The 15,414-nt window shown below is 38.0% G+C and overlaps 2 protein-coding genes across 2 annotated transcripts in view; one reads left to right on the top strand and one right to left on the bottom strand.

Moving 5' to 3' along the window:
* The first annotated feature begins 2,494 nt into the window (after nucleotides 1–2,494).
* Nucleotides 2,495–15,414, top strand: part of npr2 (natriuretic peptide receptor 2) — an 86,351-nt gene continuing 73,431 nt past the window's right edge. Inside the window, exon 1 of the mRNA XM_082542062.1 lies at nucleotides 2,495–3,546. Coding sequence (XP_082398188.1) covers nucleotides 2,850–3,546 — 697 coding nt within the window. The 5' untranslated portion in view covers nucleotides 2,495–2,849. The remainder of the gene's footprint in view (nucleotides 3,547–15,414) is intronic.
* The window catches only part of spag8 (sperm associated antigen 8), an 88,771-nt gene continuing 87,044 nt past the window's right edge, over nucleotides 13,688–15,414 (bottom strand). Inside the window, exon 6 of the mRNA XM_082542064.1 lies at nucleotides 13,688–13,895. Within this exon, the coding sequence (XP_082398190.1) occupies nucleotides 13,791–13,895 (105 nt within the window). The 3' untranslated portion in view covers nucleotides 13,688–13,790. The remainder of the gene's footprint in view (nucleotides 13,896–15,414) is intronic.

Genomic DNA, 15,414 nt, shown 5'->3' on the forward strand with positions numbered 1-15,414 from the left:
ATTAAAAGAACTAAACTTAAACTAGAGGTGGCCAGAGCGATCCAAATATCGATAGTATCGATACCAACACTAGTATTGGTATCAAATTGATACTAGGAAGTTCAGTATGCAGCCTGCTGAACTGTGTTAATTATATCTTTGGACCAAATAAACCTCAAACATGCGCTATGAAAATTGTGTTGTTTAGAGACCGTAAGGTTTACATTCCAGGTCTCCAAAATCCCAGTTTCAAAACACATGAAAAGCTGAAAGCTGTGTTTTGTTGTGTTAACTAATTATTGTGGACAGTAACAATCACAGTGATATAGTGGTGATTAAATTGTGTTCAGAATTTGCAAATTGAGAATTCATCTCATAAGTCATAGCACACTATACTCGCCCAATTAGCTGCCTGAATAACCTTGGCAACACTGGCCCTGTATTTTCTTGGTATTGGATCGATACCAAAATTTGTAGTGTGGCACAGCACCACTGTGAATGAGGGAAAGTATGAATATTGAATGTTTTTGTTGAAATGTCCAGGCAAGTATATACATGTTAAATGACAAGATATACGTGTTCAAGGAGCGTCAATTAACACACAACTTCAGGTCTTTTGATTTCTATATGATAATTCTTCATAATTAAACAATAAGAAGAAGTAGTCTGATGTCCTGTAACCATTTTGAAATACAATAGCACATTAAGTATCGGTTTCGGGTCAGTATCGTCGATACCACCCTGATTTTTACTTGGTATCGGATTGGACAGGAAATCAGTGGTATCGCACATCGCTAACTTAAACATTAATGAATCATTCATTTATCATTTTCAAAAGCAGTGATGAAGAGCCTGAATTGTCTTGAAGAAAATACAGTATGTGTGTAGCTTTTCAAAAACAAAACAAAGTGTTGGACATTTTATTCATTTTAACATTAAATTTCATTCATAGCTTTTCTTGGACCCTGTCCACGATGCTTGATGAGTATATCTATAAAATATCTATAATAAGCATAAAGTAAACACTATATCTGCTTATCTACTACTTCAATGTGGGAGAAGAGGTTTTTTCCATATAGCCTCACATTTTCAGTTTTTGAACTCCCTTAACATGAAAATATTCATTATTTTACACATATAAGGAACCTTTTTACTCCATTTTCATCAACACAAGGCCCTCTTGCAGAAGGGCTGGCCCACCCTTTGCTATACACAGAGACGATTTTAAGGAATTTTGACCCCAAGATGGAGCTTCAAACCATATTTGAGCCTTACTTGGCTGAGTTTAGGGGAAAAATACTGCTTTTTTAGGTTCTTGGTTCCCTCGGACAACTTTAATCACGTTGACTTTAACTCAAGTGCTTAAGACATCCGTGGGTGCTATAGGAGCACCTATAGGAGGTGCTTGGAAACCCACTGTTTTTGTGTGCACCATTGAACTTTCTATTTTCTTCCATGACTTTTATTTTTTGGATTTTAATCCTTAGTTAGGTGGAACTGAAAACTATCCACTTCTACTGAAAATTAAAAAGATAAGGTGACAGGTGACAGATGTAGGCTGGATGGTTAATCAAAATGTAATGTTAAAAAAGTATAACTGTTCGTGTCCCATACTATACTAGCAGCATGTCTCCTGGGAATCTTTTTAATGCCTGGAAAGAATTCTGTGACGTTTTATACAAACACTCATTTTACCAAGTGAATCAAATTTTGCTGATTCCCTGTTGTGACCAGAATCCAACAAGCAAAACACGGACAAAGAGTATGTTTACTTTACTTAAAACAGGAACAATTTACCCTTCCAAGAGTGTCCCTGTAAATACACATTAGTAATGCACATGAGATACAAAGTGAAAAGCAAAAACAACCAAAAATTATAAACTTAAAAGCTAAGGAGAATTTAAAAAACCTGAAAAAGTTGTAGTTTGGGGCCACAAACAGGAGCAGCAACATTCAGGTGTAACATCTGCAGACTGAAGTGACTTTACCAGCTCACCTGAAAGACCTTAAATCAGTTTAGTAACACCAGCACCTTAAAACTGGCACAGTTTGAGCAGCCTCAAGAACAGTCCCAAACTTATTCCTTCTAAACATGCTTGCTCTGTAATATGTGACACGGCAGGCAGGGGGCGACCTAACTCCGCTTTTTAATGGGCTGTTTCTTCATACACTGCAAAAAATACCAAATATTTTAACAGGCGATTTGACGTGTTTGGATTTGTCATCTGTGAACACTTCACGTGTATAAGCGTGACTCAGGGCACCTTCTTCTTCTTCCTGATGCAGTTCGTTTTACTTCATCTTTCCAAGCACATAAGTGACAGTCAGAGTCTGCCGTGTTTCATTTAAGTGGGCACAATGAGGTTTTTTAGATTTCAAATGTATTATAAACTGTATCGGAATTATCTTAAATCAGTGAAACATTAAAAATGACCTGAATAAAGGAAATAAACAGGTCACGCTGATTTATTGACACTGTAGGGCGCACTTCTTGCAGTGTGTGACGTGTGGGGGCCGAGCAGAGGGCTGCTCTGATTTAACTTGGAGTCATCTGGATGTGTGTTATCACTCTCCGAGAGACTGTCAGTGTAAGGATTGCGCAGCGCTGGAAAAGTCACTTTGGAAGTACCACGAGTTCACTAGCGGTGGATTTTTACGCATCGGAGACGCATGGCACAACCGGACTACCATGACAAGATGACGCATTTACCGACTCTGTGGCACTTGTGATTGAGAGCGAGAGCGAGAGAGAGAGAGAGAAGGAGAGAGAGTGAGGCAGACGGTTTGGTGTCAGGTTGCCACATCCGGCCGTGTCTTCTCTCCAAACAGTGCGCTCTCCGTTGCCGTGCGCTTTCTCTTTGAGACGAGAAATGGGATGCAGAGGCGCGCTGGGATGCTGCGTGCTCGCTGCACTGTCTTGCTGCCTCCTCCCCGGCTGCAGAGGCAACATAACCGTGGCCGTGATGCTCCCGGACAACCACCAGAAGTACCCGTGGGCTCTTCCGCGCGTCTTCCCGGCACTCCTCATGGCGCACGAGGACCTGCACGTCAAACACAAGCTTCTGCTTGACCGCTCCATCAACATCCTGAACTACAGCACGGAGGACCCCGCCGCGGGGTCGTGCGCCGAGAGCCGGGCGCAAGTAGTGGCCGTGGACGCCAAGCTATACATCCGCCCGGACGCCTTCTTCGGACCCGGGTGCGTGTACCCGCTTGCCTCCGTGGGGCGATTCGCATCCCACTGGAAAATCCCGCTAATCACCGCTGGTGGACCCGCGTACGGCTTCGACAAGCGGGAGGAGTACCGGACCATTGTGCGCAGCGGACCGTCCACCACAAAGCTGGGGGACTTCGCCAACGTCCTGCACACGCACTTTAACTGGACGTCCCGGGCAGTGGTGATATTCTACGACCGGCGGCAGGACGACCGGCCGCACTACTTCCTCTCTGAGGGGATTTACCTGAACCTGAAGGAGCAGATGAACATTACAGTGGGGGCCCACCCGTACCAGGAGGACTACAAGTACCACAAGGATGTCATTACTTTTATCAAGGAGAGCGGGAGAAGTAAGTTCATGCTGAGGGAGGTGTGATTAAAAGTTTGAAATCTGGGAAGTTAAAAAATGGGTATCTTACAAACCAACAGAAACAGCAGCTCTAAAGGAGTATGATTAAAAAACCCCCAAAAGATTTATTTGTGTGTGTGTGTGTGTGTGTGTGTGTGTGTGTGTGTGTGTGTGTGTGTATCTTTTTTTCTGTGCATTTTTATCTTGAAGTAAAGTAGATCTCCAGCTGGATATTATAAAGATAATGTCAGTGGATGGAAAGCGAAATTTCCATCATACTGGATGATCTGCATGGGAAACAATTTGGTTAAGTTGCCTGCATGCAGATTTATTTCCCAATTGTTTGAGGGAGGGGAAAAAAAATCTATATTCGAAATGATTTAAGTGCATCAGACTGCTGTGGAAATACCTAGATGTCCACAATAGGCATTTTGCTTTTTCTCCCAGAATGAGGTCACAGTGAAGTTTTTTCCTAAGAAGATACAAACAGAAGTGGACTGGAATAGGTGCAGGGAAAGCCTGTTTACTCGGGAGTTATTACACAGGAATGTTTAGGCTGTGGGCAGTCTGCTGCTTTGGGTTTATTGCCTGGTGGAGGACCACCACCTGTGTTTTTTAAAGACACAGAGAGAGAGGGAAGTTGTGAGTAAACGTGTGTCCTTGCAGCCAAACAGTGCTGCTTGCTTTGTAATGAGAATATAAAGGAGGCTTACAATCAATTCAGCCTGGTCAATATTTGCTGTGCAGCCAGGTAAGTTAGGTTTATATCAATTATTTAAAAATCATGTGGAGATAAAGTTTCCAAAGAGAAAAAAAAAAAGCAAAGCTGTTTGAGGGTTTTGCACAGGGACCTGAAAACAGAGACTCCCAGTTCATGCAGTTCAAAATACTACATTACTGTGCAAAAGTCTAAAGCCACCCCCCCATTTGTTCACATTTAGCTGGGAAAATATGAAATTGGTGCACAAATTTATTGAAGCTTGTGCAAACTTACATATAAATACAGTATATAAATCAAAAAAGAGTTTGTATGAGTCTAACAAGCTTGAAAAATCAATATTTGGTGTGACCACATTTGTTCTTCAGCACAGCCTGAACTCTCTTAGGAAAGTTTTCTTCTAATTTCTTTAAGCAGTCTTGTTCTCCACGGCTTCACGAAGACAGTCAGAGCTCTTGGCTGCCTTTTGCTCCATTCTCCATCAAGATAATCTCACACTGCTTCAGTAATTTTGAGATCTGGGCTCTTGGTGAGGCCGATCCATGACTGATAGTGTTCCCTTGTGTGATTTTCTATCCAGTTATGCTTTTACTGCATTGAGAATCTGGCTGGCATCATTTCCATCCTGAAGAGAGCACGTTCCTGTGTTCATCCCGCCATCGAGCTTATCACAATCTCTAACATCCCTCAAACCACGATAGAGCCCCCACCGTGTTTTACAGATGGCTGTAGACACCCACTGTTGTACCTGTCTCCTGACCTCTTCCAAACATTTACCTGAACCAGAAATTTCACATTTGGGTACATCACTTCCTCATACCTGTTGCCACTTTTCACTTCAGTTCTTGTGTAATTTGATGTCCCTCAGTCTTTTCCCACCCTTATAAATGGCTTCTTGACAGCCAGCTGTCCTGAGATCCGTCCCTTAAGTTCTGTGTCCGGTCTTTGTTCTATTGCTATCTCATCTGTTTTAGATAGTGTTTCAGACTTGTCCTCAAAGCTTTTAAGGTCACACAGCATGCTGAGTATGCATATAGAAGTTCTTCAGGAATCAACTTGTTGGGCTCAAAATACTATGTTATGTCTCTTGAACTGTGTTATTATTCACATTTTTATTGCTTAAACTAAAGAAATGAGAACATTATGTGTTTTTTCAACAGGTTTCTGGTAATAAAGTACCCAACGAAGATTATACTTCTTTGCTAAGTTGTCTGTTGTGTGTAGACACAACACTGTTTCATCCCTTTAGTTAGGTACCTTTTTTAGTCCTGGAATGATTCGTAGGTCATGTTAAGTGGTTCACCAAATAATAACTTTTTTCTTTTTTCAAAATGGTCAGGTGAAGGACTGGATGGAAAATTAGTGAAAAAGCAGCCAAATGAAAACTTTGAAAACCTCTATCACACCTGGAGAACTGGTGCTCAAGATCGGGTTAAAAAAAACTGACAGAAAAGTCTGGCTATATGACTCGAGTCTTTTGCGCAGCACCTTATATAAAATATAAATGAACAACTGAAACTGTTTGCTAAAAGTCCAAACAAAACTGTAATCTAAATTTACTGGATTAATAGTTGAAATGAAGTAAACAGTAAAAACTGAAACTTCTAGCTAAGCTGATGATATGAAGAGCTGTTAAAACTACAAACCGTACATAAATGGTTGAAATAATAAGCTTACAAGTAGCAGCAGTATAGTAATAGTTGCTAGTAGTACTGGAATGGACCCCCCGCGACCCTGAAAAGGATAAGCGGAAGCGAATGGATGGATGGATGGATAGTACAGGAATGGTAAGGTTATCATTGGATCAGTTAACACTTTGTTCTAAATATTAAATCATATTAGAATTTCCAACTCTTATTTTTAAGACCCTCAACCCAGTTCTTCATCTGTACAGTCTCATTTGTATTGATACACGTCCGTGTACAAGAAATAAGTATTTTACACTTTTTAAGGGATGAAAGAATGCAAAGTTTGGAGGTTGGAGGGGTTTGGTGGTGGATGTAATCATTTCAATCATATAATACAATTTTTGCTTGATGCATAAAGTTAAAAGATTAAAACTAATAAAACAAGTTTAGTTTTAAAAAGGGACTTTTCCATTTGATTACATTCTGTATGATGGATTATGTAGAAAAAGTAGAATTGGGCTGAAAGATCTATCGCTTTATCACCTATTCAGGTTGTAAATCGTGTTTTTAAAAAGTAACTAAGTAATTAATTACTTTTGAAAATAAGTAATCAGTAAAGTAAGGGGATTATGTTTTTGGGGAAGTAATCAGTAATTAGTTACTGATTACTTTTTTCAAGTAACTTGACCAACACTGGTCACGACGGCATTAAGACGGAGTCAGTGTGCTAATGACAATTATGTGTTTGTGACAATATGGAAATTAACTGTAATAAATTGGCAAAAAAATCACAAATCTTTTGCAGAAATTCACATTAAACAGAATTTTACATAATTATTTGGAAAATGACATAGGTACTTGACAACATCTCTTTTATCTACCATATAAGAAACACAAATCTACTGCAGAGTGTTGGAAATCTGTCTGTTTATAACTTAGATGTCAGTTATTTCCAGATTTGTGCCAAAGTGTCTGAAAATGATTGTGGTCAGACTGAGTCTGTTTACAGACATGTTGTCCCCTCCATGAGGTAACCTGTGCATTTGCTTTGAAATTGGTAGCCCAGGATGATTGAGGGTGTTGCACTCTTAACCTCTGGGTGACCAGTTAGTTGCTGCAACTACTTGCAGTTGGTTGCTGAAAGCAAACATTTCCATTCCATCACAGAGCAACCAATGATTGCTCTGTTGTCAAGCTCTTACTGTGACGTGACTGAGCCACTCGGTTTAAGCATTTCAGACTCTTTGATTGGCTTCAGGAAATCAAAGCTGCTTTGTAAAAAGTACAATTTGGTGTAAGGCATTAAAGACTCCCTGGTTTGCCTTAAGTAGTGCTGTTTGGTATGACTATTACTATTATTTGTATTTTTAATGCATAATGGGGCCTTTACTGTACATAGGCTTACAACGGCTCATTCTTCTCTCAAGTACACATAAATATAAAGCACTTAGATGTCCAGAATAATAAGGAAAAAACATACACAGAGTCGAAACAATAAAAAAAACCCCATAAAATAGAGCATATTGTCTGTTTCTGAATATATTTAAAAATCATAGCACACATGAAATTTAGACTGCAATACTGGTATGTCCAATATACCACCCGGTGCGAGGTGTAGACAAAGAAACCGACTTGGTTAGGTTTAGAATTTGTTTTGATGATTTGGTTAATGCTCATTTAAAAGCAGTTTTCTTGGCTGCCAGTCTCAAAATATGCCTCCTACATTGGTTAAAAAGTAATTTTCATTGTCAAGAAGAAAAACAAAATCATATCCAAGAATACAAACAAATATGTGACTTTTTCTTGACTGTTGCACAGTTTGTAATATGAAGGGTTTGACGTTGAGTGAAGTGCGTTCCATGCGGTCCTTATATTAGGTCTTCAGGAATGTATCCTCATAGTGCTAGTGTATATTTGCAAATTATTCATCTCTCTATAATCGCAGGAACATTTGGACAGAATCACTTTTGGATTAACTCAACAAGTCAGAGCAAAATCTGCTTCAAGTGGTAAATCCTTGATTATTATGGTTTCTGGCACAGGCAAACAAGCTTTAAACATCTTAATCTGTTGTTACAGTAACAGCGTCAACAAATAGTGGGATAAACACAGTGTAAAGGTAGTTCAAGCAGGGAAAGGAGGAGAAACGTGCTGGCAGCTGAAACCCCCACGCACACACCCCAAATAAATTGTGGAGCTGCCACAGTGAGCTGGAGGTCAGAGGAGCTAATGGTTTTGTCAGGGCTTGTTGTGGCTCAGCACTCATTTTTGTCCCGGCAGATATCCTCCGGGCTGTCAGCTTGGACTGCAGACTGGGTTCAAAAAGCAAAGGCTGAGACGAGAAAGAAAATGTAGGCTTTTAATGTGAAGCCTTATATCACTGGAGGTTTAATAGCTTACCAAGTTACTGCATGCTATTTGAAGCTACAAAAAAAAAAAAAACCCTTTCACCTGTTCCACTATGACGTCCAATTTCCCCAAAATTCCTGATTTTAATATCCAAAAAATTTAGATGGGGGAAGTAATCCAAGAAGTGGTGGTATGTTTCTGTTAAGAAGGACATTTTATTCTTTGTTAGAGTATATTTTGCATCATTGAAATACAAGCACATAAAATACACTGCCTGGCCAAAAAAAAACAAACAAGCCACCACCAAATCAAAGGTCACACACTCTAATATTTTGTTGGATCACCTTTAGCTTTGGTTATGGCACACATTATCTGTGGCATTGTTTTGATACGCTTCTGCAATGTCACAAGATTTATTTCCATCCAGTGTTGCATTAATTTTTCACCAAGAACTTACATTGATGATGGTAGAGTCTGACTGATGCGCAAGGCCTTCTCCAGCACATCCCAAAAATGATCAATGGGGTTGAGGTTTGGACTCTGTGGTGACCAATCCATGTGTGAAAAAGATGTCTCATGCTCCCAGAACCACTCTTTCACAATTTGAGCCCGATGAATTCTGGTATTGTCATCTTGGAATATGCCCATGCCATCAGGGAAGAAAAAAACCCATTGATGGAATAACCTGGTTATTCAGTATAGTCAGGTGGTCAGCTGACCTCATTCTTGGAGCACATACTGGCTTGTACAGTAGGCACTAGGCATGATGGGTGCATCACTTCATCTTGCCTCTCTTCTTACCTTGATGTGTGTATCTGGTGATGTGCAGCTCCTGAGAAGGTTTGTCTATTTGGAAAAACAGGCTGAAGGTGCCAGTTTGTTGTGGAAGAGCTTAAAGAAATGCATGGATGAGTGGTGTCACAGTGGCTATGTCCATCTTTTGTACTGGTATATGGTCAAAGACTAGTTCAAGAAGCCGGAAACCAGGTTTTTATGCATTTAAGTTGATTAGTTAAGTATATAAATCTAAGTTCATGTATTTAAGTTTATAAGACAATGATGTCATGAGTGCCAGTGTTCAATATAGGTCAGGCTCAACAAAATATGACTGACCAGACTCCTACACAGACAAGTCACAGCCATCCCATTTTCAATCCCATTTCAGTTTATAGGTGTGTAACGTCACCACCCAGTAGACTATAACTGACCACAAATCTTAGAGGAGGAAAATATTTTTAACTTTTGTAAAGGAAAATCTTTTGTTTGACTGTTGGCCATATTTTAAAAAACAAAACTGATTTAAGAGATTTCTTTTCCTTAAACCTGCAGATTAGTTGGAAATTAAATGAATTATGGAGGACCTCTTTTAGATGACTGATTAGCATAGAATAAAATACTTTGCTAGTTTGTTTTAGGATTAGGCTTTCTTTTTAGTGAAGGTTTGTTCTGTGGGGGAAACAGAGGAAACGGGAGAAGCCTTCACACTAAAATATGACATCAGCTTTGGATTTAAATTCAAGCAATCACTCAGTGAGTGCACATATGGATAAATGAGATTAGTATTTGGACTTATTTTAAGGTTACAGGAAACATATACAGTGCATAGTCAGCCCAGTCTAAATACTGCCATTTTGTTAAAGCTTCTGCTCCCCTTTGGTGTCTTCAAATTAAGCCCAAGGTAACTCTTGGTGTCTGTGGGAAATATAAGATGGGTCTTGAGAACGACACTGGTAAATAAGCTCTCAGCGTAACATTTAAACACACGGTGGAATGCCTGTTTTTGTTTTTCAATGTGCAGACTTGATGTTGTTGAGGAGCATATTTTAACCCAAACCACAATCTTTTCCATGGAGGTTTGAGTGCCAGTGGGTAAACACAATTATTTTTACAGAGAAGGAATCACAGTGAAAAGATGAGCCAGATATACAAGTTTCTCTTTACTAACCATCTACTCCACATACTTATAGGACCTTTTAAAATGTACCCAAAATGCACTTTTGAACATTTACTCCAGTAAATTAAAATTCTTCCTGTTAAAAGGGAGTTTTTCCTTCTCACTGTCGCCAAAGCGCTTGCTCATATGGGTTCACATGATTGTTGAGTTTTTCTCAGTATGTATTATTGTAGGGTCTACCCTATAATATAAAGTGCCTTGAGGTGACAGTTGTTGTGATTTTGTTGCTGTATAAATAAAACTGAATTGAATTGAATAGCTCTTTACATCAGGATAGCTGTCTTTTGGTTTGCGCAGATTGTCAGCATTATGACCTTTGAGAAGAACCATTAGCATAGTGGCTTGTTACTCTGTTTATCTGGGTATTGGTAAACTGAAAAACATTTAACTTCAGTGCACTGAGGCTTGTCAGGGAGTGTATTTAGTTAAAGGGTTTGTTCAACCAAGTCAGCAATAGAAGAAAGATTGAAAGAAAACACGAATCAATAAATTAAAAGCTATGGCAGTTTCACAAACTGCCGTGTTAAAAATAAAGTAGAAATAGTAAAAAAAGAAAAACCAAACAAACATACATTTTCTTGAGATAAATGCTGCGCTTTACTCCTAGCTTTACTAGCTTCTGCTATTCCTCTGTGATTTGGAAGGTTTTGGACCACTTTTTTAGATCTAGCACAGTGTCTAAACACTGAATATATTCCAGCTCCCATCACATTTCCCACTCGTCTTGATGCTTTTTACTCTGTTAATGGCACACAAGAGGGAAATTTTCAGCAATCACATCAGGCCCTGATGTGGGTTTTTTTTCTTTTTCAAGTACATATGCAAGTGATTTTCAGCTCTGATCGAGGGATGAAAAGCGTGTCTCTTCACAATGAAGCTCAGGTAGTGCCTCGGTTTAATTACAGAAATCCTGTTTCCCGTGAAAACATCTTCAACCGTTGCAGGTTTGGTGAGCTGCATGTTGCTTTACAGTTTTCTGTGTAAAGAAAGGCTAGAGGCTGTGCTACAAGTCATTTATTTGACAAGAGCCTTTCATAAAGATCAGAAGATGAACAAACAAAGAGCTGGAGAGGGTAATCCCACCTTAAAAAGATTCATCTGCAAGACAAACATGGCACATGTTAGAAAATCCTGCATAATCCAGGCAACAAAAACACTGAGTGCAATTCTTGGCTTTCTTTCTGTTCATGCATTTGCATGTGATTACCTATGAAGCAACCAAAACAGTGAAATAGCCCTGAAACAGACTGAAACAAAACATAGTGTGATTTAGAATCTAAGTCAATAAAGTCATATGTTATAATTTCTCTTATTTTGTTGCAAGAGGTATAAAAATGCAAGAGGTTTCTATAACTGACATCTACATAGTGGTGGATCTTTCATATTTTAACTTTTTAAACTCCTTTTTAGAGACATATACACACTACAGAGCTACGATAAACCTGCAGTAAAATATAAGAATTTAAAATAAATAAAAATATAATAGTATGCACAGCAGTCTTGTGCTGTCTTTTATAAATCCCCGACATAAAATGGTTTGTTATGGATCCAGAAATAACAGCTGTATGACATTACACCTTTCAGTGAGCAAAGAAAACAACAGAACATCATCTCAAATTACGACTCACTGAAGTCTTAATCAGCAACCCGTTGCCTGTTTATGAAATACACCTAAACTAATGCAGTCAAATTACAACACACAATAATTGTCGGGGTTTCAGTTTGTGGTGCTGTTGAACAGTTTTCAGCCTTATCTGTTATTTTGTATTATTTAGATTGAAACATAAACCAAACATTACAGGTTTCATAATTTAGGTAGGAAAACCGGATACGGTAATTTAATGAGATAAAATGGATCGCAGGACAGCTGTAATAAGGGTAGAAAAAAAATGGGGGATGTTTTTTGGTGAAGATGAAGTCAGCACTCAACTAACAAAACACTGGTTGATAACAAGCTGCACATGCTAAGCTGGAGTCCACTTCCCCATCGACTCCCAGACATCGGCTTCTGCGGTTGGGTCTGAAATTCATGCCTTACACCGTGGTTATGTCAGAATTATACCTAAAAACAGAAAATCACTTATTATTGATCTTCGAGCAATATAGTTTTAAAAATAACATAAAGACGTAGTTGTTAAATGTGATGTTACTCGTGCAGCAGGTGGAGCCGCTCTGCTGGACAAACTATGCATTTACACAATTTTGCTTATATTCGCCTTGCAGAAGTGATTTGGTCAAATGAAGATCACAAAATAAAATACTAAAGAAAAATTTAATGCATTTTATTCTGATTTAAGTTTCACATAGTTTATAGTTTTCACAACTTTATTAAGCAGATTGCATTCCCAAATTTGACCATAAAAAGACTTAAATTAAGGACATTTTCCCTGTATTTTAATTTTTTTCTAGTTAGTTTGTTCAGTTATTTTTCTTTGCTAAACCTTACTTTTTAAAAATTGTATTTCAGTTAACTAAAATGTTTCCCCAAATGTAGTTGTAGTTTCTATTTTAGTTAGTAACATTCACCTCCTGACTTATAAATTAACACAATCATTATTGTAGCATTTAAAGATATATATAGAATGGAGATGTTGGTTCCCTTTTTTAAAGCTCTTTTAAAGCACTTTTTTAAAGTGAAATTTAAAACAACGTATATTAACATTGGGTAGCAGACACAGCAGCTGCTCTCATTAAAGCACTAATATGTCTAGTCTTTAAGGATCCATCACATCATGTTTTAATAACGAAGAGTAGAAAACGACTAAATGATGAAATATCCCATGTTTTTGTATAATATTACATTTGTCGTTTCCTGTGAAAACTTTGCTATGTGATGTGAATTTTATGAGTCACATGGACACTACAGCATAAGTATATTTAATAGCTAATTCTGAAAGTTACCAAAATTAATTATAGTCATACAAATCATTACATAATGTATCATTAACAAGTGTTAACTGTGCTCTCAATAATTGTGGCATTATGCTCAGTTTCTGCATATTATTCTTAAGACTGAAACACCATAAACATCACATTTTCTGTGTTTTCCTAAAGAGACGTTTTTTGCTTTAAGCCTATTTTTAAAATGAGCATCATTATCTTGAAACAGCGTTGTTTGGAGAGTAAAGCGAATAGGAAGGAGTTCGTACGAACACCCGCCACAAATACATGCGTTACTGTATGTGTTATTTCAGTAAGAGAAAATACTGACAATTGTTTGTGTTTAGATCTGGGTCAGTGTCAAAATATGTGCATGAACAAAACAGAACGCAGCAGGATAGGTGGCGCATGCCAATTTGTAAAAACACAGAAGATCCTGACACAATAGCAAATGTTCTATTTTGCAATGCCTAGTAATGCTTCAAAAAAAGAAAACACAGAGCACTGAAAACACAACCTTTCTGTTAGAGGTAAAACTGAAACGCGATTATATAAATCATGAAGCCATCTTTAAAAAAACAAAACAGAATTTAAATCAAGATTTTGGTTTAAAAACAATCTTTAGAGTCACTTTTAGGTACTTTTCTATAACCCTCTGTAAACACAGTGACTTCTGCAACACAAGAGGACATTTTCCCTCTGGCTGTGTAACGTGTTTATTTTGGGATCGGTTCAGCAGACAACAGAGCTACCTGGCATGGTGACCCAAGCTGGAAGAGCTGAGGGTTGAGGTTGAAGCAGCAGCAGCAGCAGCAACAGCTCTAAAACATGAGGAAATGCCTGTTAGTTGGGAGCCTACTAATGGAAAAAAAATGTAACTTTTTGGGGTTAAAAAAATGACTCAACAGCAGGAGGGTGTAGGTGGCAGGGTGAAGGTAGTAGGTAGAGACACTGCCAGAACCTGGAAAAAAAGTTTTCAAGTCTCTGATCAACTGAATAGTTTAAAGGTAAGCTTAGAGTGAGTACTGTCAGAACTGGACACATTAATTTGTGTTTTAGACATTTAATTATGTTTGTGTTCCTGGTGCAGTGTCTTATGCGTTTTATGTAATTCTGTTTTTGGTTAATGGTTTAATTTACAAACATTAAAAGTGTAGGTTTCATAAACTGCTTTTTTTTTTTTTTTTTTTTTTGCAATAATCAAATTTATGGCCAGAATATCTTTATCTAGATAAATAACTTCTTACTAATCTAAATCTTGTAAAATCCTTTTTTTCATCGATTCCCAGATGTTAAAGTTAATCGTCACACCTGGAGATTAGCTGCTCCAATCATTTTTATTAGAATTTAATGGATTTGGACCATTTTTAACTCCGTTGGTTCAGAGACCTGGAAATGTCTGAAAACATCAGGTTAAACCACAAAACCAAGGGAAATGTTCCCTTTGTTGAATCTTGATCTAAAACTTGGGACTGAATGGGTGAGTTGTAATTTTGTTTGCTTTTTCTTTTTTAAAACCATTTCTGATTCTAGTAAATATTTTGACAGTTTTATTTATGTAAAGCTCTCAGATTATAGTTTGTGTATTGCCAAATATACTTTTTTTTTTTTTTAAATCTCCAGTACCCTTGAAATATTTATAATATTTAGTCCAGTATTCTTCTTTCTTCACTTGTTTCCACTGTTCGAGGTCCTCTGAACTAATATCCACCCCAATCTTTGTACAGCTTTTCTCTCCATCTTGGCTTGCTCGTGTATTTTTTTTCTTTCCTGCTACAGACCATTTTGTTGTAGCCTGACATTTATTAGAATCAGGCATTGCAAAAGTTGAAATAAACGCCAGCTGTCGAAGTGTATTACCCACTACTTAGACTGTGCTGTTCATTTCAATATGTGAAACCACAAGAAACTGTGGAAAATGTGTCACACTGCTCTGGTTTTAATAGAGATTATTGGTGTTGTCACAATGATAGCAAACAGAGATCAATTAGATTTCAAGGAACCGTATACATGTTTAATCAAAGCCACAGGAAATGTGCTGATATGAATATCTAGCAGCATCTGAAAGCATGAACATTCAGTAAGTGTTAAAAAAAATGCAAGTAAAGTAAATGTCAGTGTGTTTCCCCTAATATTGCTGTGAGCTGATGTCCCACCCTAAAGTGGTGTTGAACAGTAGTTCTCCAGGCTTTCTGAAGGTCTTTCCAAGTCTGTCATTTGTCACTGGCTGTTTTTTTCACTCATTTTCCTATCCAGTCCTGACGAGTTTTAGAGGAACCTTTTTTTGTTTGTTTGTTAAGCCACTTAACACTGTTCATTCAAGCATAAAAAGCACCTAAC

Source organism: Aulonocara stuartgranti, assembly GCF_965226115.1.
Source record: "Aulonocara stuartgranti genome assembly, chromosome: 7".
Lineage (NCBI taxonomy): Eukaryota > Metazoa > Chordata > Actinopteri > Cichliformes > Cichlidae > Aulonocara > Aulonocara stuartgranti.